Genomic DNA, 26,681 nt, shown 5'->3' with positions numbered 1-26,681 from the left:
CATTATTCAAATCTGTCGCGAGAAGAATGCCGGGGTGAATTTTAAGGGGGCGAAGCAAGTCGAAGACCGGCCAACATTCCTCGTTTCGTTCTCTCGTCTTTTCTGATTTCGCAAGGATTGCCCGTCGTCGACTCGTTCGTTTCGCGATCTTCCACCGATCCTCGTCGATCGTAAATTTGTTTTCGTGTGGCTGCACCATTTGTCGACAGCCATATCCTGTAATCCATAATCGATAGCTTTGTCACGTTCCTATCAACGCAGCTGCAAGGTATTCGCAGTACGCGAGTTATCGTGACGCTATCTGTGGCGCCGTATCGCTAATTAAATTACTAATTAAGCGTCTCTACGAGCAATTAAGCCGTGGCGATCGTTGCTTCCGAATGGGCGGCGCGGTGTCTAGTTTCGCTCGCTCTTTCTAGACTCTTACGCCTTATCCTTTCTCATCTGCGAACCTTGCTTGCATAATTTAGTTTATAAACCGAGCAGCTGTTTGAACGAATTTTCTAGTCCGTTGAACTATTACGAAACTCTTATTTTCGAGCGCCGTTTACAATTATCTGTTCGAACGTTGCCAATACTACAGAGGCTACAACTTCTAACGTAGTTTACTCAATTTGCTATGTTGTCACGAAGCGTGCGCTACACCAGAGAATTTACGTTCATCTATCAGCGTAATTCAACGATATCCTGGATGAAAGAACGATAAGGCAATAAAGTGTTTCGATGTGACGATTGGCACGCGTTCGATTTTCCGCTGGTTACTGTAATAGCCTAAGATGGATAGCTATATACACGTAACAACGTTATCTGGCTGTCGATCGGCCCGCACGCAACTTCCCGGCAGACGCTCGAAATTAAAATTTATTTCACGCTGTTCGCGATAATTCAACAGGAAGCTCTGGTTAACTGGTCGCTGGAAGTTACCGCGTAGAGTACGTCAGGCGGAACCCGCGTGCATTTTTTCCTTAGGATACGTTGGCGCCCACGAGGGCGCCATCGGCGTCGTTAATTACTCGATCGCTTAGAGTATTCGACTAGTTGCGGCCTGTTCCACAGCTATCGGCTGGAAAACTACTTTGTTGGGGGGAGGAGGGTGGTAACAAGGGCTGCGTGCGTGACCGCGATACACGCGCGCGGTCACACGCGGGTATCGTCGCGTAACCCGCTGGTATTTAGCGTAATTTATGAAACCGCCTCCGACGGGTTCTCCGGTTCGTTTCGACCGTAGCGGGACGGCGGGGGTGGTGGGCCGTTTGCGAGGGTGGAGCGACGCTGGCTAAAATACACACGAACACAACGGTACACTACGGGTCACACACGGCCACACACAAAGAGAGCAACTCTGGCTTTCACGGCAGGGGTGGTATGACGGAATCAATACCGGTGTGTGAGAGGGTGGGATAATGCGGTGGCTTGACGAGAGTTGTAGCTACTAAGGGAGAAAGGAAAGAGACAGAGGGGATGGAGAGGCGAGAGGGACGCAGAGGTGGAAGTAGAGGAGGTGGAGGAGCAGGCGGAGAAGCCGATGAGAAGGACGGGTGGCGGGGGTGGGCCAGAAGGAAGAAACGGCGGAACGAAGGAGGCAAAGGGTGGCAGAGAGGGCGAGCTAGAAAGAGAGGAGCGAAGTCGAGAACTAGCCGAGGATATAAACAATGGGCTGGTAACCCACGTTCGGTGGTACACGTTGCTGGAAAATTACCTACGATACCGGATAATGCAGAGAAAGAAGAGTGGTAGAGCTGCCGCGCGGTGGTAACCACCTTCTGCGATCGGTGCAGCCATTCTTCTCGGCTTTTACCTCTCTTTTCCTTCCTATTTCTCTCTTCCTCGTTCTTTTATCTTTATTGGCAAGTAATAATCACGAGCATTATGGCGGCGCACGGTCCATTTTTGCGCGACCTCTCCGGCTCGTTGGCTATCGCTCGCGACCGCGGAGGGAATACGCGACAACCAATGGTGGAACATCAGAAAGGGACGAACGAACGTTGTTCGTAATTCGAGCGTTAAACGGCAGGCTATTCGAGGCATTAATTTCGGCGGCGGGGAAAGAAATTACGCGGAAGACCGCGAGATTACAGCGAACGAATAGATTTTCGCCATCGGCTCTCGCCGATCGATCTTTTTATAATTTCCTCGTTCCTTTCCCTTCTTCCCTCTATACGCGACGCGCGAGATTTCTCCCTTGGTCGGTGTCCAGCTATTTTTCTTCCTTGTGGGAGGCAACGATAATAATCGCATTACGCCGGCCGTACTCCGTTTTATGTACAGCCCTCGTGGCCGCATATTAAAGGGGAGTTCGTCCTAAATACGTTAATTTCGCGGCGAAATTATTTGGCTCGTGGTATACACATCCCGTTTCTCTTCTCTCGACGAGACTAAAAAAAAAAAAAAAGAAAAAAATAAAAAGATAGAAAAAAAAGATACCGGCGGGACTATAATTGCAACGGCAATACCATTGTCCTAATGCATGCTTGCACACCGTATACAAATAATTCCCCGTTCCCGAGGGGGAAAACTCTTTCCGCGCTTTTCCATCTCTTTATTTCCTGCGGCGGTTCATCGGCGTGCAATCTCGTTTCTTTTTCCTCCGGTTCGTTATAAAGCTTGGTAATCCAACGATATCTTAGTTTCTTCGTTCTCTCGTTCCTTTTTTTTCACCCCTTCTTTTCTCTATCCGCCAAGTTACAGAGGATGGTTACAGAGAGCTGCGCTTAGTAATAGCTCGTCCTTTCTCTCCTTCTTTCGTCCTCTTTTTCGTTTCCTCTCTATTCATCGGTTTGTTCTTCCGGATCGGTGGATCGATTCACGCTGCATTCGCCTCGTCTTCGACCCAAATAGTTTGGTACATCGGTGGTGGCCGTTGCTCGAACCCCTTTCCTCGGTATGCGCGTCCCGTTCGATGGGAACCCGATGGGAGGTCGAGGGCTAGAATGCTAGGGGGTTAATTAATTGCACCCTTGGCACGAGACCACCGTTCGAATTTAGTCGTAGTACCCGCTTAACCTCCCTAATGTCCACCGTGAATTTCGGTAATTTCCCGGATACACGCACCCCTTTCGTTTAACTACCCTGTTTCTTCTCGCGCTTCGTACCACGCGTTCTTCTTTTCCGTCCCTTCTTTTTCTATCCTCTCGATTATTTCCCCTCGTTTTATCGTATTACGTCGATTAATCTATCGCCAGAGAGACTCGTTGGTGTAAAAAGATTCACAGAGATGCGAAGTATTACACATATACGAGGTAGAAAAACAATGTATAAAGTAAGAGAGTGAGGCGGGTACAAAGATCAAGGCGAGGCGCACAAGCTTGTAAACGTGTAAGCGTGACAACTGATAAGAAAAGATTAGAAGATGCACGAGCATAACGACGATTTTTCGTTATGGCTGTTTGTCGTTGATTCGATCGCGCATCCACTGTTTCAACATCGACAAACTCGGCACCATCGTCTCCTTCGTGGTTTTAGCTTCCCGACGTTTCAACGATGTTCCCTCTGTCCGAGAGCCAATCGATTCCACGCCAATCTCGCCGTCCAATACCACTGCCTCGGTGTTGGTGGTCGAGGAAGGTTAGCTACTAGTCGCTAGAATCGGTGCAGCTCGCTTACTCGTTGGTAAAGGCGTGCAAGACATCGCGAGTCAATGCACTCGCACCGCGCGCGCGGTGGGACAAAGATCGAACGAGAAAGCGACTCTCGCGATAGACCGTTCGCGTGAATGTACGACGATTTCAGACAGTTACACTAAGAGCAGGTAAACGGGAGGGGTTGAAGAAGCTCCTGTCAATGTTGCTTTAACAACCGATGCCCGACACAAAAGCCACGAGAGGTCCGTTAACGAAGCAAGAGACCGCGACCTACGGCGACGCCGTGACTCACTCGCAAAGGCAAACGCGATGTATGTTCAAATTCAAACACGATGGTAGAATCTCTCTTTCTCTCTCTCTTCCTCTCTCTCTCTCTCTCTCTTTCTCTCCCTCTCTGTTATGGCCCTCTACATATATAAACTGCCTCGATCGAAATTGTAATTTCACCGAGCTGGCGCCGGCGCCGCCGCCATCAGTCAATACCGAGTACCAAATCGATCACTGCCGTTGGTCAATTCCGATGACTGCGTTCCACAACAGGGTGTATTCCGTGTTTGGTATCCATCAAACGCGATACATAATGATTTCGATTGTTGGTTCGTCCACGTGACCGACGAAATGGCTAAGTGTGTCAAGTTTGCTCGCGTCCTACAGTATCGATCGACCTACTGACACGCGATCATCGCGAGAAGAAAAGAATATGTTTCGCGGCCATCTCTGCAAGGAGACGCCAGGACCTCGAATGGGACTTGCCGTCGAAAGGGGAAACAGGAGGCGCGAAAGAGAAACGCAGAAAAAAAAAGAATAGAGGAGAAAGAACAGAACGCCGTATGAAACCGCGTTACAAATAATTAGCAAGCGAGCGTAGCGCGTCGCGGAAGTGCACGTTAGCCCATTAGTTCCGGAGACTGATTCCTGTTACTTAACGTTCTCGTTAGGGCAGGGCTTCCTTGGTTACCATCGGGGCCCGATGTTAGGTAACTAGATTCGTTCGTACGTCCATCATCCTAGCGGGCTGGTCGTTTATCAGCGACAGATAGACAGGAAATTGTCCGTGCAATCGTCGAAATGTCGATCCAGAGACGAAAGGGGAGAGACGCGCGAGGTATCGTATCGTATCGTATCGTATGGTTGTCGCTGGAGCGTAAAAATAAACGTGGTCGCGCGTCGAGCGAACGAAGGAGAACGCGTGTGTTCGAGCGCGGCTGTTTGCGGGCCGTAGAGAGTCGATTCGCTTTATTGGCCGGGTATCGGGGCGAATTATAAAGTATGTCATTGTACGTTGCCGTGGTGGAAGCCGATGCAAAGGATGTGAATGACTCTATTTCGGTCGTACACGAGACCCGAAGAGAGCGTTGCGCCGCTATAAATACGAAGGGAAGTGTGCGCGTGATCGGTCCCGGCGTAATTTCGCCGTCCCTCGTCCTCTTCGGGTTTAGTTATGGATGTCTGGCGTCTAGGGGTTACGCAAGGATACCGGGGCAGAAAGATTTCGAGAGGACCGAAGGAGGGCGGCGCGCGAGGTTAACGGAGAATAGAAACGAACTCCGGCGAGGGTCGGGACGAAGGAGGAGACGTAACAGGAGAGACGAGAATGGTGAAGGAGAGAGGAAGGATAAGAAGAGCGATAGACTGGATGAAAAACGAGGAGAAAAGCGAGGAGAGGAAGGGAAAGAGCGAAGAATCGTGTCTGTGCGCGGTTGGAAAAGGGGGGACGGTTGGAAGTGGCGAAGAGGTCTGGCGACGCTCACAGCGGGAGAGGATGGAACGAGTTAACAGGGATGGGGGAAAAAAAGGACGAAGGACGTCGTGAGAGAGGAGAGAACGTCGGCCGGTCATGGACCGACGCGAGGGGCGGATGGAGGCGCGCACCAACGAAGCTGCCGCTGCTGTAGGTGGAGGAGCGAGCGAGTGAGCGAGCGAACTGGTGTCGTTGACGAGACCGGCGTAGGAAAGAGGGATGAAAAATAATCGTGGATGAGCGAAGCGTCGCCGATGGATGGAGACGCTTACTTTTCATCCTGGCATTACCGTGATTAGTAAACTCCGCTACTCGGTTGCGTTCTGTCGTTCGTAATTTTTTTTCGGGAATTAAGCCGGCTACGGCTGCGATGAAAACGAGATGTCGGCTGGCAAATATTTAATCTTTTAATGCTAGCGCGAACGTGCGAACCGAACCGAAGCAAAGAAACGGCTCGTTTCGAACTTTCCGTTCGTCTGTGCGTTAACCGAGAAACGTGGATCAACGAAGAATCAGCGAGAACGGCGTTACAAGTTGGCGAACTTAACTAGAAGCTAATTAATTTCACGATTCGATCGAACACGATCCCGTTGATTTCAAGCCCGTTGGTCGATCGTTTGCTTCTCCCTGGCTCGTTGGATTCCCGAGACTCGTCGTTATCGTCCCGATCGGCGATAAGAGTGCGTGATTTGCGATTACTCGGCTACGATCGCACCACGCGAGCGCCTTGCGCCTCTGGTTCGATGAAAGGCCGCAGTTAAAGTCACGGACGCTGCCGGTGGCAAGAGTTTGCACCACTTTAGCAGCAACCGTACGGTGGCATAATGATGAGTGGCCCGTTTGTTTCTCTTGGTCCATGATTACCGACCTTGTAGGATCCCTCGTATGTTTTACGTTCGACGCAACCGAGTGATTTATCTGTCCGCCTATAGGCGGTTTCGTAGTTGGGATCGCGACCACCGATCCCATGTCCTATTCATAATCTTTTCGTAGTTTTCATCGGCCGGCTTGTACCAGTGCTGCTCGTGCCTCTACGATTGGACTTCGAACAAGTCCGACTACGAAAAAACCCGATATCCTCGACAATAGCGTCGCGTCACGTTTCCTGCCTCGTTCGTTTAATTAGTCGTCCCGATGTTTCCCCCGGGAGGATAGCGAGACAGACCTTCGAAAGTTAGAGAGGGAGCGCGAAAAAGTTAATCAAAACGTACGTCGTCGTCGTCGTCGTCGTGTCTTTCCTTCTGGTCGATGACACTTTGGGGGGAAAAAGAAGGAAGAACAGGAAAAAATATAGTTGGTCTCGTTTAAAAGATTCACTCGTATTACGTAACTTATCTATCATCGGTTCATGGTGTTTATCGACACGAATTAAATTGATCCTGTGATCGAAGCCCGATCGACTTTTTTCGATGGCGCTTCTCGCGTGAGCGTAGGAGTCGCTTGTACGTAGGTGTGCATAGTAACAGGTGGTACTAGTAGCCCCACACGAACGTAATGCAGTTTGATGACGTGCATCGAGCTCTCGCTCTCTATGGAAGTGTTTGAGAAGCTTGTCCCGCGTATCGAGATGTCTCCAAGTGCTATCACGACGGAGGGTCATTGCGAGAAGATCCTCTCCCAAGGTGATCCCGTCCAAACACCGGATTTCAGACGGGTCCTTATTGGATCCTCCTGATGTCGGCGTCGTGGAACAGACGTAAATCGCGCGCGGAATATCCTCGCCACTCGATAACGAACTTACTATCGTAATGCGCATCTGTGTTTATCGACGGCTCTATTTATTCGTTCAACGGTGAAATATTTGTTCAGCAAGGGGAAAAAAGAGCTGGAACGATACGAGCATAGCTAAAATTCCATCAGAGGAAAAAATCATGTTCGTTTAAACTGGACGCATCGGCAGTGATATCGGGAGAAACGAAGGTTTTAAAGCGTGGAAATTTATTCGCCGCAGAACACTGTGGCCGATGGTTGGCGGTGAGCAGGATTTTAACGGAACGCGTTCATTTCATTTCGGGGAAACAAATGGAAACGTCTGGACGATGTTGGCCAGACGTTCCGCTATCGGGAATAGCGTGTCGGGCGTCAGCAAATAGCCCCAAAGCGTTCGTTGCGCTTTCTCCCCTCCGATCGCGTTTTTACATTTCGTCCTTCTCTCTCGCCACCGGTCGAATTTGATTACTTCTGGACGCGTGACAGGTAATACCTTCATGGCCCGTTCCCATGAAATCCCAGCCAGGTCTAAATATCTGTCGGTTATTTTTCTAAGCGTTTTTCAATGTTACAACAACCGAGAACGGATAAAAAGAATGCGAAAAGCTTTCGAACAAGGTAGTGCCGCGTTCCGCTCGTTCAAACCGCGCGTTAGATATTTCGCATCGTCGTCGATTTAAACATTTTTCCGCCAACGTACGTGTACGTGCAGTCGTGTTTGTACGATTTTCAGGAGTTTGCAATCCTGGCACGGACCTTTCGATACGTCTACGCGTTTTCCGTTTTCGTTTCCGCCAGCGAATTGCGAAACCGAGGTGAAGAGCGCGCGCCACTTGCAATTGAATTTGCACCTCATTACGAGAGAAAAAGATATTTGTGGTGGATGCGCGATTAACTCGACGAGCTCCGAAGGATGGATGTATGGATGGAGCTTGATCGAAGTGAGAGAAATGAAGAGGAAAAGCGAGTGGAAAGAGAAAAGGTGGACGAATAGTGGTTGCTTACGTTCGCGAGTCGGTCCTCGACGAGCTTAGAGAGACACAGTCGTCGGTCGCTTAATGCGAATTTCACATGCATAGAAGAAAAGGGTGACCCGTAAAGGTTGGGGAAGGGGGTGAGCGAAGCGGACGGGAACCGCAGGAAGCGATGCCAGGCACGTAGCATTTTAAAATGGAAAAGAGGCGAGGAGAGCCGTATTGCGCGGACGACGGTGTTTCGTCCTTGGCGCGCGTAAAAGCTCTATTCGTGTACCCTTTTTTCCATAGCCTCTCTTGTTCTCTTTTCTTCCCGCCGTTTTTCTTTCCCTCGTTCTCCACCCTTGCCTGGTTGGCTCGTAGTCGTCGCTCGTTCTCTCCACCCATTCTTTCGATTGTACCGCGTTTTCGTTCTTTCGGGATGCGCGAAAGAGAAGAGCAAACAACGCGTACAAACCGTGGCGTTTTTAATATCGCGCAGCAACGGGACCGACCGAGCGTCATAAGCTTGCAGATAAATTCGAGCTCGCGGAATATCGAGTCGAATCCGGCGAGCGATCGTCGTCGCGAGCCTCTTCGATCTTCTCGTCGCTGGGCTGATCGTGTCGCGTGTGGAACGCGATCCTCGTTTAGAGGGAAGGTGGGAACGAGACTCGACAAGGAGAAAAGAGGGCCCGGCGAGGCAGTAAATTTCTTCGCCAAAGTATATCGCCCGCGACGCCTATCCCCCGCCATATAAATTTCCCCGTCTAATCCCGCAAAAACCAAGGCGAAATGGCGTCGACCGCGAAACAAGCAGCCGACTTCCAAAGGGTTAAAAGGGAGAGAATCGAAGCTCGACCGGTCGTGTTTTCCTGCCACTTCTTACCTACGTTCTCGCGCACACATACACCTGTGCTTTCTTCGTGTTCCTCACCCGGTGTATACGAAGCCGAGCGTTGCTTCGCGACTTCGATCCGAAGCTTACCGCTAATAAAACGCTAATTAACGCTTCGCTTCGACGAACGCGCGCCGCCGCCACCGGATCGAACGGTTTGCGAGCTTCGCCTCGGGACCTTGGACTCTCAAGGGCCGCTGATTAATTACCGGTATATAACTCGGTTCGTCCTTCTACCGCGAGTTTCAGAGATGATCGCGATCGATCGGCTGCGTTCAACGACGTAAAAATCCAACTGGTTTATCTACAACAACCGTTAGCAACGTGATACGACGTACGGTTCCTCTTTCGCGATCGTACGCTGACTTAAATTCATATAGCGGACGTTTGTAGACGAAATTTTTACGTTCTCGACTGTTAGTCGTAATTAGAACGCGAAGTTTCCCGAACGAGGTGGTCGAGTCGTTCGACGCTTCCTTTCGAGCTAATTTCCATGCGACTTTCTCGAAACGATCCGCTCTATTGGCTTTTCATTCCGTTGCTCTGTGTTCCCTCGTCCCCCGATATTAGCGACGATGATCGAGCACTGAAATTTATCCGCGCGTGATTGTCAATGCGCGCTGAATACACAGATACGACGTTCGAGCTTCGACGAGATCCCTCTATTCGAGACGTCGAGCTCGACGATTCACGCGGAGACGGGCAGATCGAACGACTCGTCGGAATACGCGGAAGCGTCGGAGCGGAAATCCGAAAGAAGGGTGTTTCAACGATGAAACGAAACGTGGTTCGGTGGGAACGGGACGAGACGATTTGCGCTCGAACCTCTGTGCTCGAGCCGATCGTAACGATACCTATACGTATACCGTGGTTTTAAATTCGCGAGACGAGCGAAACGAGAAAGATTCTGTGTTTGGAAATAAAAGGAAAATCAGTCCATGATGATTCTACGAGCAACGTACGTACGATACACGAAAATCGTTTCGCGGTTACGTTGAAACGAAATGGTACCACGGACGATGTAGGAAAAGTGACGTAATCTTTGCTTCGGATTAGATCCGACGAAACGAAGATTCCGCCGCCTACAATCTACGTACTACTATCATGGCGTGTGTATTATTTCGCGGTGGAACGGAGTTTTCGACCGAGGAAAGCAGCTGTCAGATGGAAGCAGCCGACTGGAAAGAGAATTTCTGAGAGAGGCGAACGGAGCCAGTAGTCGGTTTGAACCGTCGGCAAACTGCATCTATGCGAGCCCCGGGAGTATCTTTGTTGCTCGTTGAAAGCGGCCGTGCTCGAGTAGCACACCGGCAGGAAGAAGGGGCGTACGTGGCTCGCGTAACCTCAAACGAGACATCCACCTGCCTCGTTGAAATCTTTGCGGTTTTTTCCTTGCCCCTCGGTGTGCTTGGGACAGGGAGCCGTCCCAGGCTCTTTCAAACCCTTGGAAGTTGGTAACTTTTCCAGTTTATATCGGCTCTCCGGTTGGTTAATTACAAATGGACGAGATTAATTAGATAGCCAGGTACTTTCTGTTATTTTGTTTGTTGATTATGCTGCCGCTTCAGGGTTACACGATATAGCTGTCAGCTACAGAGAAATTGTACGATATTAAAGGGGTATTTTGCTTGGTTCGCAATTTCGTTACCACTTCACTGGTTACGTTCACCCAACTTCCATTTCGACCGCGAAACTATTCTCGCGTTACGACGCTTCTAGAGATACTTAACGGTACTCGACTAATCCGACGTTTCTATTTAAACTCACCGGCAATCGACTCGATTGCCGTTTTCGATTGGAGTTTATTCGATCCTCCGGTTGAAAACAGAAACCAGCGTCCCGTTTCGAATATAAACCCGATGAAGAGACTCGCGACTCGATTTACCGTATATCATTTCCCTCGTCATTTTATTACTTGTGTCGATCCCATCGCGAGCATTGTCCGCCCGGTAATGACACGCGATTCTCATCGCTATTTATTTCCCGTGGCGTGGCCACCGATCGGCGGATCCATTAGCCGGTTCTCGCTTCTCCGCTGCGATTCCAGACAGAAATTTCCATCGTTTGACCGCAACGGTGGCGTTTGTTCCATCGTAAACGTCCTTCGACGCGCGTTTCTCCTGCGGTTTCAGCGAGCACCGCAAAGGATGACATTTTACTCGTTACGTACGCTTTTCTTCCTTCCCCTCGTCCGGCTTCGTCGACTCGGCCGTGTCCGCTTACGCTTGCATGTATGCGTACGCAGTGGCTGGCACGAAGGTAAAGGATACAGAAGCAGGTCGTTTAAAATCCCTCTTCATCCGTCGTGGTATCGCAACTCCGACGATATTTCATCCCTAGCGGTATCGAGGCAGCCGTTGCAAGCATAATATCAAAGGGAAGCTGGAAAGCTCGAAAGAACGAAACGACTCCGGTCGAAAATCCTCCCGAGCAAGAAACTCCTCTTCTCGCGCATCGGTCGTCTGGATTTTCCGGCCAACTATCTATCCGCCCTTTGACCTCTCGTATCCCTGCCTGCTATTTCCGATGCGGCATTTCGTCGGTTACTGCTTGAAGATCTTCTTCGGGGCTACAAGCAACAGCTTGTTTTTCTTTCTACGTACACCGGCTGTTTTTCCGTAATTATGGTAGAAATTATAGCGTTGTAGGAAGAAGAAGGTGCTTGCACGAAGGATAACGGCTCGATAACGTGGAATAAATTCTCTTACACGAGATTTCGTTCTCGAGAAAATTGCTTTCGAATATCATTCGGGTGCTCCTGTGTGGTAAATGACTCGATAATATGGGATAAATTTTCTTCTGCGATGTTTCGTTTGCGAGGAAATTCGTTTTGGATATTATTCGATTAATTAATTATGTCAATTACAAACGCGCATTTAATTATGTCAATTACGAACAACGTTAACATTACGGATAATTATTCTCGTTACGTAATCGGTCTTATTCAATTTTTAGGATTCGTGTTAGTGACAACAGAAATTATGTGAAATGTTATTCGTAGCGTCGAATGCAAAACTGTAAATTTAATTGCCGCGCATATTTAAGTATTCACGACCAGTTTCCTGGAAAACAGGGCGTTATCCCAACAAATTCTTCTCCGATTCTATCGCACTATAATTACCAGGACGTTGCGTGTAATTGATTTTCGACGTGGAAAATCACGCGCAAAACGATCAACCGTCTTAACGTTTTCATCGTTCGTTTCTCGTTCCCTTTAGAAAGTAGACGTTCGTGATGTAGATTCCGTTGGCACAGACAAATACGTCAGTGAATAGACCGACAAGCAGTAATTAAGAATCGACTTTACGGTATCAACACTCTAAATTCCTTCATGGACAATCGCGCAACGACGACGAAGCGGATTGGACAGTTTCGTCTGAATTTCCTCCGACGTAAGGAGCTTAACTCGGACGACCCGGTTTTTCCGGCCTTCGATGAAGGAACACCTATTCCGTCGTTCCTTTGTGCCACCCGGAATTCTTTGTCGCTGTAATAGAGGTAGTTGGTTCAAGAAGAGACCACGACGTCGAAAAGCTATTTGCAAATGTCCAGCAACGACGTTTCATCGTCTTCGTGCCTCTGTCGTGCTTCTACAATCTCTCGTAAATAAGCTGGACGAAGTTCGATGAAAATTTGTGGAGAGAAAGTCGACTCTGTTCGGAGTTCCCGCGCGTAATTTATAGAGACATCGTGGCGCGCGATACGGTTGCCAGTCGCGAAGGCAATATAGATGCCTCCGGGGTAATTTCTGTCGCGTTGAACTCCGGCCATGCCGAGCCACCGGCAAGATTGATAACTCTCCGGTAGATTCGCTGGCCTGGTCGGAACCATAGCCGACAAGAAATCGTACTTGGACGACGTTGTGGCGTGCTTTCTTTTCTTGGCGCGTCGCTAGATTCTTTCGTTTCTTACCGAATCTTAAGACAGTGGTGTAAATATCGCGACAAAAGATGGAGTCGAATATTTTTCCTATCTTTTCCTGCTTCCTCGTTTCCTCTTCTTTTCCAAGTAGGTAAGGACAATATCGCTGAAATATGGACAGAGATAGCAAGCCGTTGGAAGAAAGTTCCATTTGCCAGTAGTTTGAGCGAGGCAACAAAAACCAGCTGAAAATAAATCAAACAAATAAGTTTTTCAAACGTGTTAAATTTCATTGTCAACTGGTATCTCTAATAATAAATTCCTGCACTTTTGAACTGCGTCTATCTTTCTCTTAGCTAATAAACACGGTTTCGATATTGCAGCTACCCTCGAGCGACAGCATATTGCCGATATTGCAATTTCTTTAAACGTCAGGCTATCGTAAAATATAGATGGACAAAAGATAATGACGGATATTCTTGGAATTCCTTTTTGAAGTGGCAACGTTAAAAAATCTCCATTCGATGATGTAAATTGATTGGAAAGAAATCATAGATGAAATATTTCAACGCAACGTTGTTCCTTAAAACGAAGTAAGAGATACCGTTGTACTCTATAGTTTTGCAGATTAGTCGAATATGACAATACGATTCGATTATCGTAGCTATTATCTTGCAGCGCGCTCATACATAATCGATGGAAAGCTAAAGCCACGCTAATAGTATACGGGACCGGTTGCTAATTTCGTAGCGTAGGCAAGAAAGCAAATTTTCTCGTCAGAACGCGAGGTAAGCGATCTTTGGCTATGCTTTACACACGGTAGGAGCGCGTTATTCGTCGCACGCCGCTTGCCAACTGCCGAGGCTCCATTCTCTCCTCTTTTCTCTCTCCCTCTTTCAATGTTACTCGCTTTGCTCCTATTTTGCTGCCGCATAAGGCGGCCGTTAAATAAAGTTTCACCCTTGCAGAGGCAGCCCTCGTCTTTCCTCCTCACCGACTACGTCTTTCTCTCTTGAACGAGATAAAACTACCATATTTTTTATCCTCTTTCGCTCCCAGAAGAAATCTATGCCATGGCCTTGATTAAAACTCATCGGATATTTTCTTCTTAATCTTCTTGCATCGCTACACATAACTTTTTACGCGTCGATAACGAGTTTCAGGTAACGTTAACTCTTATCCTAGTGGCAAGAATTGCCGGCATCGTCACCGATGCGCCGTGAAAATTTAAGTACAATTTATTGAAAGTACAGATATTATTTCGTAGTAGAGGTGATATGGCAAAAGAGACTGTTGATCATCGAGATTCATCGTTGAAGTTATTTTTTACCCGTTCGTTTTGTAAAGTCAAATTTCACTATGTAAACGCGAGCCTTTCGGATTCCGGTTAGTTATCGAACACGATATTATGCACGGCATGTTTCATATTATTTATTATTTAACGTACTTGGAAAAATTTACGATATTGGATAACTATGAATAATTAATGAATTAGAACATTATGATTTCGATCTGAGATGTTTGAAGACGCGTGAATATTTTATTTCTCTATACGCTATGTGCTATTCAAAAACGTATCGGATCCACACGTTATTCTTGCTTCACTAGTTTGGTTGCGAAATTGTTAATTTACGGTCAATTAAAAGCCAACGAGAAGAATTTGCCGTAAAGCGAGAATTTTCGTTGAATTCGGAGATGGCGAACAGTTTTCGAATACCCAACGACAGATGTCCTTGCTTATTCGCAGTTCACGCTCGTTCACTCGCCGAACAAATCTCGAAAATGGATCAGCCAAGGGATATACACGGTGGCATGGCCGTAAGTGGATCAAAGCGGTATAGTTCGTCCCGTGAATCGCTTTTATCCATTCACAGGAGGAATTTGCACGAACCGAGAACGCGTGCGTGAGCCCGTGTGCGTCCTCGTACATGTTCGTTGGATTTGTTCTCATACGAGATCGTGCCTCTGCTTGCTCTGTCGCAAGGTATTTAAACGGTTCCATGCGTGCAAAAGGAAGCCGTCGCCTGCGCGTTAAATCACCTCAAAGCTCATCGTCCATCCGAGAACTTGTTCCCTGGAAATCAAGTCGTTTCAAGATCTTGAAACTTGCCTGGGATATTCTTGCCAATTGCACTGGCGCCTCATCGAGATTAGGTTTGCGTGTACATAGTAGCAAGGGACGATAAAAGTATCGATTCTTATGTGTTCTGATTAATATATTTGTATAAAACGTAAAAGTTGGTTTGCAAAAGACGATATTATAATGTCGATATCGTGTGCTGACATTATAGTCAGAAAAGTATGAATATTAATTTTCTAACGGTCCTTTTCTTTTTCCTTTTCTATCGTTAAATGGTACCTCGATGGCGATAAAAAACCAAACTAATGATATTTTAATAGAAATTAGTCAATATTTTTTTTGTCATAATTAACAAAGAACCTAGTAATTTAGCCTACAACGAAGCAATAACATCAAAGTCTTCTTTGAAATCGTTCGACTTTGATTAGCAACATTTTTCATTAGAAATAATAATATAAATCAAGACTACGATATTAAGTGCCTCATGCTGTATATAGAAATCGGTATTTTCCGAAATCATAAATTGCCGAGAGGGTTTCATATTTCAAGTTCACCATCTCACCCCGTGATACTTTACCAAGCTTCTTCTCGATTGATCACCGGTTCGCGAAAGAACAGATTTCAAGTCACGTTGCTGATTAATAGATTTCTCTCTCCCACGGTCCGATCGAATATGAAAAATACTGAAGTAAAAGTGGCAAAGTAGATCGTGTAGGGTCTGGTTAGGCAGGGGCTGGTTAGCCAGAAGCAGTGGTTGCGGGAATATTTGCGTCATGGCGCGTCGTTTCTTGTTAACGACGCGGGGCCCGGTCGCGTTACGACCGCGTATATTTCACCGTTTTACGACGTTTTCGGCGATGGTTTTACGGCGCTTCGCGTGTACGATGATCGCGTCGCGATGAACACGAGAACGAGCACGATTAGAGAGAGCTCCTTGGAAAGAGACGAGTTCTTGAGCAAGCAAGCTGACAGAGAGAGGATTGAAAAAGGGAGAGAGAGAGAGAGAGAGGGAAAGATATAGGGAGAGAGCAGAGGAAAGACAAAGAGACCAGCGAGGGAAAGAGGTGGCGCGATTGAGCGAGGTCTGGGTGGAAGGGAAGTCCCTGACCTGGTCACCTAAGCGTTCCTCTCTTTCATTCCTCGGCGAGTTTACCTCGCAGTTTCTTGTGGTATTACGTTTATGTCATCTCTGCGCTTGGACCCCTTTTCTGACGCGTAATTAGCCAGACATTAAGACTACCCTAACCTCAGAGATCCTTTTGAAATATCATCTGAAAAAAATGCCAACCTGTTATTTAACAGACCTATCTATTCAAGATATAGAAAACTAGTAATTTCTTGGTATTCGTATTTAGGAATTGTAGAGATTTCAACACTTATGTTATTTATATATGTGATAACTTCATTTTAGTGGATTTTCTAATTGTTATGCTACTCGGAGGTTAAAAGAAATACTTCGATGTAATACAATTTGAAATGAAAGCGATTTGTCAGATTCAATGGTATGAAGAAACATAACGATGTTTTTGAAATATACTCAAATAACAGAAACCTACGTCTAATCTCTGATTAATAATTAATAATTAATTAACGGTGCACTGAATTTTAAAATTGTCACCCTATAAAGCTCAGAAAATATAATTTGTCGTGTCTCCTTTCTATGATATTCGACCGTGATCTAATTACACAAATATACACTGTAATTGAAGTCTATCGTTTATGTAATATTTTTGCACGTAACAGATTTCGATCCATAAATGAATAGAAATTAAAGCTTACCAAATTCGACTACCGCGTCGTGTCCAAGTGGATTTTAAAAGACTTTGAAAATATAAATAAATAAATAGGTCGTAGACGCTTCCTTCTCGTAAGTTGTCTCAGTTTGCAATTATTTTCTTGGTTACCTCGTCTCTTCATCGGTCGCTTCTTATCGATCCATTCTTCCTCGTTGGTCGCCTGTACGAGATTCGTTGTCGGTTAAAATCCGGTTGGTGGAAAGGGGGAAGGAAGTAGTGGTAGACTCGCGGCGCGCGTTAGCTCGAATTAATGATTTTCTTCGAAAATTGCACTCTCCGCGAGGTGCACGATGCATCGGAAGCTCGTTAAAGAACCGGCTGGTAGCACACTCGATGCTCGCGCGGCGCTCGGTCAGAAAAAGGGTCCCGGTGTGAACAAGTGTACGTGATTTATAGCGCGCTCATTAATCACGTTAGGTTTCCTCGGCCCACTCCGCCTCCTTATTAAACCACGATTTCATCTCATTGTCCGTAAAGACAAAGGCAGAGACGCGGTGGATCATAAACGCGTACAGAAGCTGCCTGTCTGTTATATTGTATACGTCTATGCAGTACAATGTAACCGGTGCGCGCACCGGTCGAACACGAATTTCTCCTCTCTCCGGTACCGTCGTAAACTTGCCAGCCACTGTTACGCCGCATTAATTATTATTGCTTGTATATAGTATATACATGCCGAGTTTCCGTATACACGCGGTTCGCACAGTTTTGCCGGGAGACACGGAGGATCGTTCAAACGGATTAATCTTGTGGATGTCGTACGATCATCTGGTCCTTTCTAGCTCGATACTTTTTCCTTCCTATTCACAACGACTGCGTGACGAGAGAATATAATTACGACCCGTATGATCGAACGTAGTAGCATCGTCGATCAACTTTCGTAATTTAATGTACAGACAAAACATTTAAACAAACAGAAACTTTATGGTGATATCATGTACTATTTTTATCCCTTTCGTCCGAAGTAGAGTTTTACTCTGCATGGAATCAAATGTAAATTAGTTTCGTAGCACTTAACTTCTTAACCCCTTCCAGGGATTAACAGGCAATTGACATTTCTTCCTAACTGATTCATACTCGATGAACTACTTTCGGAATCCTCGCGTATTCGCATAGAAGTCATATAATAATAATAATAATAATAATAAGATTGTATTAAACGCCTCGTATATTTATATTTAATGTATAATATGTGACATTTTTCTTTTTGTCAACGACGCGCCTCGTTTCGTCCACGATCGTTTAACCTTTCGAACAATTATTACCAGAAAATGTCCGATGCTAATAATTGGAATGTTTGTGATTTCAGGTGAGTCCAGACGCCCGAGACAGTACGACGCAGCAAATTCAATCGAAACTAGGCAACTATTCTCTGGTGAAGCATCTTCTGGACGAGCCGAAACGGCTGATCGGCATCGAGGGTGTACCGCCGAGCCCTGCTCCGCCTTCGGCCGCGTGCATTCGACTGAGTTCCAGTTCGGTTGGCGCAAATTCCAGGAGCTCGCCCTCCTCTCAGGAATTCAAGAAACCCGGAGGACCGAGGACCGATGCTGGTGGTTCGTCCTCGTCGACTTCGGCGTCGTCCTCGTCGACGAGTCATCAACGCGGTGGTTTCGTGAAACCGGCCGATGGAAAGCCGCCGTATGGAGGCCGGGGTAGTTACCCCGGCCAGCCGGTGAAGCACGGGGGTAACAGCAACGATCATCGGAGCCACGGTTTATTACCCGCCAAAGGGCCGCCCACGAATTCACCCGGGAACGGTACGCTCTTTGGCAATTCGAATATCGGGAATTCCAGCGGCAGCAGGCTTCACTCTGTCGGCAGCAGACTGTCCAGGTTACCTCTCGATAACGTGAGTATCGATTTCCATTGTTTCGTGGCCATCGCCGCCTCCTCCGCTTCTTCCTCCGCTTCCATAGCTTCCCGTTCACTTTCTCTCTCTCCCTCTCTCTTTCCTCTGTACCACGCTCTCGTCCTTCCGCTCGTTCTTGTTTACACGAGTAAAATGTCGTCGTTGCACAAGGATACGTCTACGTATTGCATTATGTGTGTTTTCTTCGGCGTTTTCTTCTCTAATCGTTTTATCAACGCTCGTTAATCAGCTATTTTATCTCGTGCTTCCCTTTCTATTTATCACTGAACGAATCCGGAATGCGAATCGGCGAGTAGGTAACTGAATCGGGGTGGTTGCGGTTGCACTTGTTGCACGATTAGTATTCATCGAATACTGGAGCTGCTCGTTAAAACGTTTATGATCGCGGATAACAACAAGGATTTATTTGTGGTAGTATAGCGCAGAGGCCGTTTAGTCGACAAGATTTTTCTCTCCTCTGTTGCGAGTCTGTGCTTCCGGTAACTGTAATTTTGAGTTCACGTCCCAGTTGCATATTCATTGACGACAGTTCATATCATTTTACGTGTTCGAAGAGCCAGTCGAGCCATCTTCGCGTAGAATCATAATGCAAAACAGTTGTTTCCATTATCGATCTTTGAGCAAGAGATCAAACATTCTTCGGACATTAATCGGTGCGAAGCAATCATAAAGAGGTTATTATCGATTCTTGCTTTCCACCCGTCTTGCTGTCGAAACGTTCTCAATCTCGGTATTCGATGAAAGCTTCGCGGCGACAGGTTCGTTGACGGGAAACGAATTGCTTTTCAATAGAAATCTCGCTGGAGGAATACACGCGATAGGGAGAAGGGTACAACCCGGAGAAATGGGAAGAAGGGGGCGAGTTTGGTCGAGCCCTATTACGCGTGACTCCTCGAGGTGCAAATTTCATTCAGATTGACTATCGATCGAGTCTTCTCCGATCCGGTCTGCGCCGTGTTTCTATCGTTTTCTCTGTTCGAGCACGCCGGAAGTACCACTCCTCCCTTCCCTGCTCTACTTATACAATTAGAGTTAGCCGGAGAAGCACCGGCGTTTTCTCTTCGCTCTGCCATAGTCGAGATAATTGATTCCCCTATTGGTCCTTCGTTTTTCCCCCATTCTTTCCTTTTATCCGGTCGTTCTCGTTTTCATCCGCGAAATTAGCTTGGAATTACACGTGACATTCGAGAGAAGTGGGAAGCGAAGACAGAAATAAACTACCGGTCATTAGTATTAAGACACGAGTTACATTTCTTGGAAAATTACCAAGAAATTTACTTTATTTAACGTTTTGTATTATAAGACGTACGAGCCTCTTAAAAGTCAAGCCGACCAACTTCGATTATTCTCAATTTCTTAGTTTTGTTACGTAAGTATACCTACTATTAATATTCGATTCTTATGCAACGAATGACTTGCTTCCGTAAACTCATTTATCGCGAGAAGATCAATTTGTACTGGATATCAGCGAGTGTCTCGCAATAATTGCGTCATAAGTCCATCATTGATATCAATGAACTCGACAACTTACAGATTAAAAATTTCTCTGTTACAATTTCATAGGTTTCGTGTCAGACACCTCGCGATTTGCAAAATTTTCTGCTAAAACCTCGTTTGTTTTAGCGCCGATCGTATTGTTCCGCAGCAAAATTTGTCGATAATACCATCGGTAAATTATTATTAGTAACTCGTAAAATTTCGCTAACGATATTTGTTATGTCGCGTAAGACATCTGCACTCCATCCCTCATTGTCTGACAGCCAACGATCCACTTATCGTCATTCCGACCCTCAATGAACCAAAGAGGACCCATCATAAAACATCGACTTACTAACTTCATTGTTTCAACACATATTTGTCAATTAATCTGTTTGTCCTGAAGGATTTTCTAATCCTAGAAATGTTTTCAGTTTATGGCTGGCTTTTAGAAAGGTCCTTAGATTTGTTATTCGCTCTTAAAAGTTACGCAGAAAATAGGTAGCGACCTAATGGAATAAGCGAATATTTATCTAACGGAAAATCCGCGATATTTTCCCTTAAACAACGACACTCATTGGCAACATTAGTAGGAGGTTTTCTTCCCCTCTCATCACTCTTTAACCCTGACTAGAACCAATGGCCATCGCAGATCGGTTACCCTCAGTTTACTAAGGAAAAGTGTGAGCAAGAAATCCGCTTTCTTCGTTCAAAAAGCCACACATCACACCGAGCTTTCCTCCGTAATTGCATGAGAGTGGAGCATGAGTATATTCCACGTCTGCTACATCAAGAAAGTTACCTCCGTCTTATGTTCGATTGTAAGAGCCTTGCTCTAGTACGAAAGAATATTGTGTACATATATCGGTGCTTCACACGTCAAAGTATGGTCTACGACATTTCTATCGTGCGTGAAAATATAACAGTTGCCAAGGTAAACGATATCCAATCATTTTACGAATTTTTCTTCGTTTTTTTTTTCGATTCGTCAGCACCCTCTTCCGCAATTTTTCGTATTTCATCCCCTATTTGCGACTATCCCGTTTCTTTGGATTCACCGTCGCCGTGTCCTCCGGCTAACAGTCAGCAGGCTCTATCCCTTCTCGCTCCGTTTCTCCGCCATCATTTTTAGCCATCCAGGTCCACGGATTTTCTCCATTGTCTCCGCGTTTTCCTCTCAGCAATGACTACTCGACGACTCGTTCTCCGCTCGTAATGGGTGTACGCGCCGCGCGTCCTGGCCGCTCTTCTCAACGTCTTTTTTCCGCGAGAGAGTGTTGATTAATGATCGCTCGAGACCTCGTGATAAATCGCGGGAACAACTCCATGAGAGTTTCACGGCGCGGCAGCGGGCGAGCGACCACCGTGTCGTCGAATTGGAATCGTTTTAATTAACAGTCGCGCGGAATGTGCCGCGTCCGACTTGCTTATCGTCGTTTAATTCCATAGACATCGGCCCAGAAAGGCAAGCGTTGCAAAGCTTGCAGGAAGAATAGAAAATACATTTACTCGATCTTCCGATTGATTCCATTTTGATTCCACCGTTAGTTTAACTTTGTTATTTCAGAGTTTAAAGATAGAAGAACGTATTAAAGTCAGTAAACGATATGCAAGACACCGAAATTATAACACTCGCTATAGTGTTTAACTATCGAGACAAATATTTATCCGGTTCTGTTTCTTTAATCTTAAAGGAGTTGAATCTTAATTAAAAAATGAATTCATCAAGAATATGAATTTGCATAAACACGCGCAGCTTGGTGACCGGTTAACGAGACGAAAGTTAATCGAACCATTCTTTCCTGTTTCAGGGAACAAGTTCAAGGCCTGGTCCAACCGAGAGCTCCGCGGATGTAGAGAATATTTTAAAGGTAAGAGATCGATAAATTAACCTTATCCTACTGGTGATATCTGATAGTTTCTGAACATCGAAACGACAGCACGGTATTACGAAACAACGCTACTGCCGGTGTACGCGTTCCTCGCGACAAACGTCGAACTTTGCCTTTAGCCTGACCATCGTTGCAAGTTCGGCTTGGTCGATAAGCCAATTTTCTCGCCGATACAACGCTATCTCATTCGCGGTCATATCGTGGCTGTCGTTCAACCGAATCGACCCACCGGTTTGGTTCGGCCGTATCGGCTTTCGTCACCGCTGTTCGGGCATACACTTTCGCGCCCTACAGGCAACGGGAACTTTGTCGCCGGTCGTTAATAGAATCGGCCAACCTTCCAGTCTTTTTCTTTTCCGCCGCAAGAACCCACGATCGATCGATCGAGACTACGAGGTATGCGTTTTCGAGGAAAAGAAAAAGAAGCCGAACCGGGCCGCCTCGCACAACGTCGAAACGACGTGTCTATTTATAGGAACGTGTCCTTGAGGCATAAGTTCGATTCGAGCCATTTCAGGCTCGTAAATCCGCGGACATGGCCGTGAAACTGATCGAAAATTTAGCCAAGAGTTGGTTGATTGGTCGAGACGGTAACTAGACGTCGTTCGTTTTCCTCGCTCGGCGCTTACGCTCGAAAACGACGCATCGTGATTTCAGGGAACGAGAGAGTCAAAGGATTCCTCGGTGAGTCGCTCGGGGCACTTTTACTAGCTGGCGAACGACGTTTCAGCGACATGGAATGTAGGAGGTTCTCGGGAATAGCAAAGCCCTGAATTCTGTTCGTCCTTTCGAGAGGTCCTCGAGTCACGTGCCGCCGTGATTACCGGCAGTCTCCATCGACGCGCAATCGCGTTCCCGTTTAAATCAACACCGCAAAGCGAGACTAGGTTTCCGGTGATCCTCTGGATCGAGTTTTCCGTAATCGACGATGCTTCGTTGCTAGTATACGAAGTCTGGTTCCGCTTTCCGGTGACGTTCGATCGACGACGCGCGGCTGTGATATTCGAGATTTCAATTTTTCGTCGAAACGATATATACGCGACAGTATCGAGAGAAAGACAGAAGCCAGAGTATTGGCCCGAAACAATTTGCCCCGCGTGTTTCGTGAACCCGATTCCATCGGTGCAGACAGCTGGACTCGATACACGGTTGCAATCGGGCTGATAAACTGCCGGCTGACCCAGTTCTATTCGTGAATAGAGAATAATGATGGCGCGGGAATAGCTGGCTCGCTCGTGGGAGTCTAGGAATTCGATCTTCCCGACTGCCTTCGACGAGACACGAACAAAATATCTGGTCCGGTTCGGAACGCCCATCGTTTTAACTCGTCCATCGTCCCTATAACGAGATTTTCGGTTATAATGTTCTGGTTTCGGGACCGATAAAAGCTCGCCCCAACTCCAATGTTAATTTATGGACACGGCTTAACAGCGATTATCAGCGAATTGATATCATTATGGAGCTACAATACTGTGACACGCTTGATCGAGTATCGAAATATGGTGGCAGCGATGGGATGTCCTTGTCCGTGTGCCATCCATGGGGATCGATTAATACCTGGTCGCTGTGGGCGGTAACCGTTTTCCCTTTCGATCAAGATGTCGTTTAATTTCCTCTTCATACGCCTCTCTCGTGTATCTTCCATGTGTTTCTTGAATGTACAGTGGTTACAAGAGATATGTGCACACCGTTGTATTTATTACAGTATTTACATACCAATTAACTAGGTTCAAGCAAGTTACGTTTCTTATCACGTAGTGCAACTTTCGTACGATTACGAAGATTTGTAATGAAATGTAATCTGATATAAAAACTTCGTGGGAAAATATGGGTGTATGCAAATATCTTTTGTAGCCATTGTACATTACGGTATGTTTCTTGATGGAAATCGTTGTAGGATATGATTGGGGAAATGTTGGTTCGTGTAGATCGTTAGGCAAGCGTTTATCAGGCTGTCATACAATAGATCGTTTTCCGATTGTAGAAACTTTCGTGACTACGTTCTCTTAATTCACTCTTGAACGTCGCGTCGTCGGCAATGGGACTTTTACCGTGTTTCCTGTTAATAACTAAGTAAATTAACTAAGTCACTAGGTAAATGCATGCTGGTATTGTAATTTTCTGCGATGTGTCGCTTTAAACATTCATCAGAAACGGTAACGTCAAAGGGAATCTTGATCCGTACGAGTGTCGTTATCCATTCCGATAGAGAAAAGCAAAAAGAATAAAAAAAGAAGGAAGTGTATTTCGACAAAATGTCGTTTTTACAACCGCGAAGTGCGGAATAAATCTTAAAAAAAAAAAAAAAAAAAAAGAGCGATATATCTGTAGTACGGAGGAAGAAAGGTCATGTATTTTACATGTGTGTCAAATTCGGAAAACATTATTCATTCGACATGGAGCAATCGTGACAACCACTCTGTACATTTCCAACAATACATCTTCGAGCATTGCGTCGTTTCCTTGAAACCGCAATGAAACGAAACGAACTTTTTAATCTCTTCGAACAAGAATATCCTCTCGAATGTAGAACGTTTAAGGCTTTCCGTTTCAGCCTTCTCTTGACCAGCGTTTCTTTCATTCATCATCGAATCGATATACGTCTGCATAATTCAACAGCGTCAGAGGAGCAGGGACTCGAAAGTCTCGCAGATTCGTCGGCGAAACGGGACATCCGTTCGCTCCGTGTTTCCAACGAGAGAGAGAAAGAGAGAGAGAGAGAATCGAGTCGACGTTACCGTTCTCCGAGCTTTTCCACTTTCAGCGCGAATTTATGACGATACTACCGGGCAGTCGTCGACGTTGTAGCTCCGCTGGGTTCAACTGTGCCCCCTTTTCCCGCCGTATCCTCCTTCCTGCAGACCGGCCTAGCCGTTTGGTATAGAAGCACCGTCGAGGCCCATGAATTATTCTCACGGCTCTGCCCGTGGGAAAATACGAGAGTTGCGCCAGTAGGCATCGTAAATGCGGCTGCTAATTGCGCTCGCCGACGACGACCGTTAGCGTGGATCCTGAATATCGCGTTCTTTCGCCACCGTTATCGTCCCTTTCCCTCGCCCAACCCTCAACCCCTATATCGGACATTGTCCGCCTCCGTCTCCGACTCCGCGAGCCACCTCCATCCTGCGGTGTTCCTCTTTCTACTCTGTTCGTCGATTAATCGAGAGATTTTCAGCTTCCATTACGGTTGACTAGACGGCCTCGTGCCCACGGCGATATTTAGGGAGCAAACTCTTGCCGGACGATCGCCATTGCCGCAGGATCTCGCGTTCGAGCTTTTTCCAGCTTAAATTCGATTCCCGTGTAGCCCCTATAAATCGCGGCTAATCCAGTTTTCGGCCCACGCGCACGGTTCGTCGGGCTCTCTCCGCGCATTCGATCGCCGATTCCCAGCTTCCAGCCTCTCGTTACGTTTTTTCCCTTTTGCGTTAGTTGGTGAACCGTTAGCTTCTCTCCGGTTTCGCTTTTCCATCCCCCTCCGGAACACGATCGGTTGGTTAACCGTACACGCAGGGAGAAGACAATTAGACCGAGTTAATAAGGTCAATTCGAGGTTGATCGAGTTAACTCGCAGCCAAATGCTTTGCAGTCGAGACTCGATACCCAACGCCCGACCCTCCAGATCATCTCGCGACGAAGTACCGTTTAGTTTCATTTTGGTTTCACGATGGAAATGTTACCCTTCTAACGACGCCATACACTCGTTCAGATTAGTCAAGTTAGTCGATTTCAAGCTACTCGAAGTACTCGTATTGCCAACATTGTCCGTTTTCGGATTTAAACGTACAAAGTCTCTCCTCGTCCTTTAACATTTTTTCGTAATATCGTCCGTTATACTAATGTAGTATCGAAAAGAGGGAGATGTGCGTTTTGTTACGCTGCGAGGTTTTAGTATGGTAGTCCTACAATGTCGCAGGCGGATCGCCTTGTCTGCCCGACGAGGGACATACAATGTATCGACGAGCGCATCCAAGCAGCGACTTCTAGAAACGTCGATTTCGGCCGCTTGTTTCAAAAGAATGCGGCATATGTGATCATAGGCGCGAACGGTGGCGTGATCCGAGCGTAATGGGGGCCGTCTGCCCGAGAAGACCAAGAAATAATGTAAAAAAAGTACTTTGTTGAAGATTCTAAGAGCAGACGTCGAGAGGTCGGATGTATAAAGCCGCTAAGCCGAACGAACACGTTGACATTGTTTATCACTGAATAATCTGTCACTCTTTATTATTATATTCATACACGTCTTTTTTCGATATCGTAGAACGATAGAATTTTCATAAAGAACGAAACTGTTAAATCCGCCGATCATAAGCTAAGATCGTAAACAGGAAGAAGAATAGAAACTCGAAAGGATATTTCAAGTATACGACAGGGTGGCACCGATGAATTGGTTTCGGTAGATGGCTGAATTCCAATCGCTCGATTAATCTGAACGAGGCTTCTATCTGACCTGATGGAATGAAACTGATCGTCGCATCGGTCGTTAGGGTGCATCTTCGAAGGGAAACAGCAAGTGTTCACCTACGATCTCACGGGACCTCTGGAAGAGACGTTTCACGGAATGCCATTACGACTGCGTCGCGTGACGAGATAAAAATACGCGCCCGTATTCCTCTTTTCCCTGGAAAAATCCGTCGCGTTCGTCGAATGGAATATTCGACAAGGATAATATTTATCCGAGAAACAGAGCCAGGCTGTCCGACGTTTGGAAAAACCATGGCTGAAATAAAGGATTGCATCGGGAATGGTGATGGCGCGCCGTAAATTCACAGGGGGGTTGATCGCGGGGGATAAATAAAAGTTGCAGCGCGATATATCCT

At 46.6% G+C, this 26,681-nt stretch overlaps 1 protein-coding gene across 10 annotated transcripts in view; it reads left to right on the top strand.

Moving 5' to 3' along the window:
• The window catches only part of LOC100648085 (AF4/FMR2 family member lilli), a 164,298-nt gene that overhangs the window by 78,907 nt on the left and 58,710 nt on the right, over positions 1-26,681 (top strand). For all 10 annotated transcript variants that reach the window (XM_012319022.3, XM_012319002.3, XM_003393725.4 and 7 more), the window contains 2 exons: positions 17,930-18,472; positions 21,781-21,840. In XM_012319022.3, coding sequence (XP_012174412.1) covers positions 17,930-18,472; positions 21,781-21,840 — 603 coding nt within the window. The remainder of the gene's footprint in view (positions 1-17,929; positions 18,473-21,780; positions 21,841-26,681) is intronic.

The sequence above is a fragment of the Bombus terrestris genome, chromosome 2 (assembly GCF_910591885.1).
Source record: "Bombus terrestris chromosome 2, iyBomTerr1.2, whole genome shotgun sequence".
In the NCBI taxonomy this organism is placed as follows: domain Eukaryota; kingdom Metazoa; phylum Arthropoda; class Insecta; order Hymenoptera; family Apidae; genus Bombus; species Bombus terrestris.
Note: the sequence above shows the minus strand (reverse complement) of the source record. Positions and strands in the feature narration are given on the sequence as shown.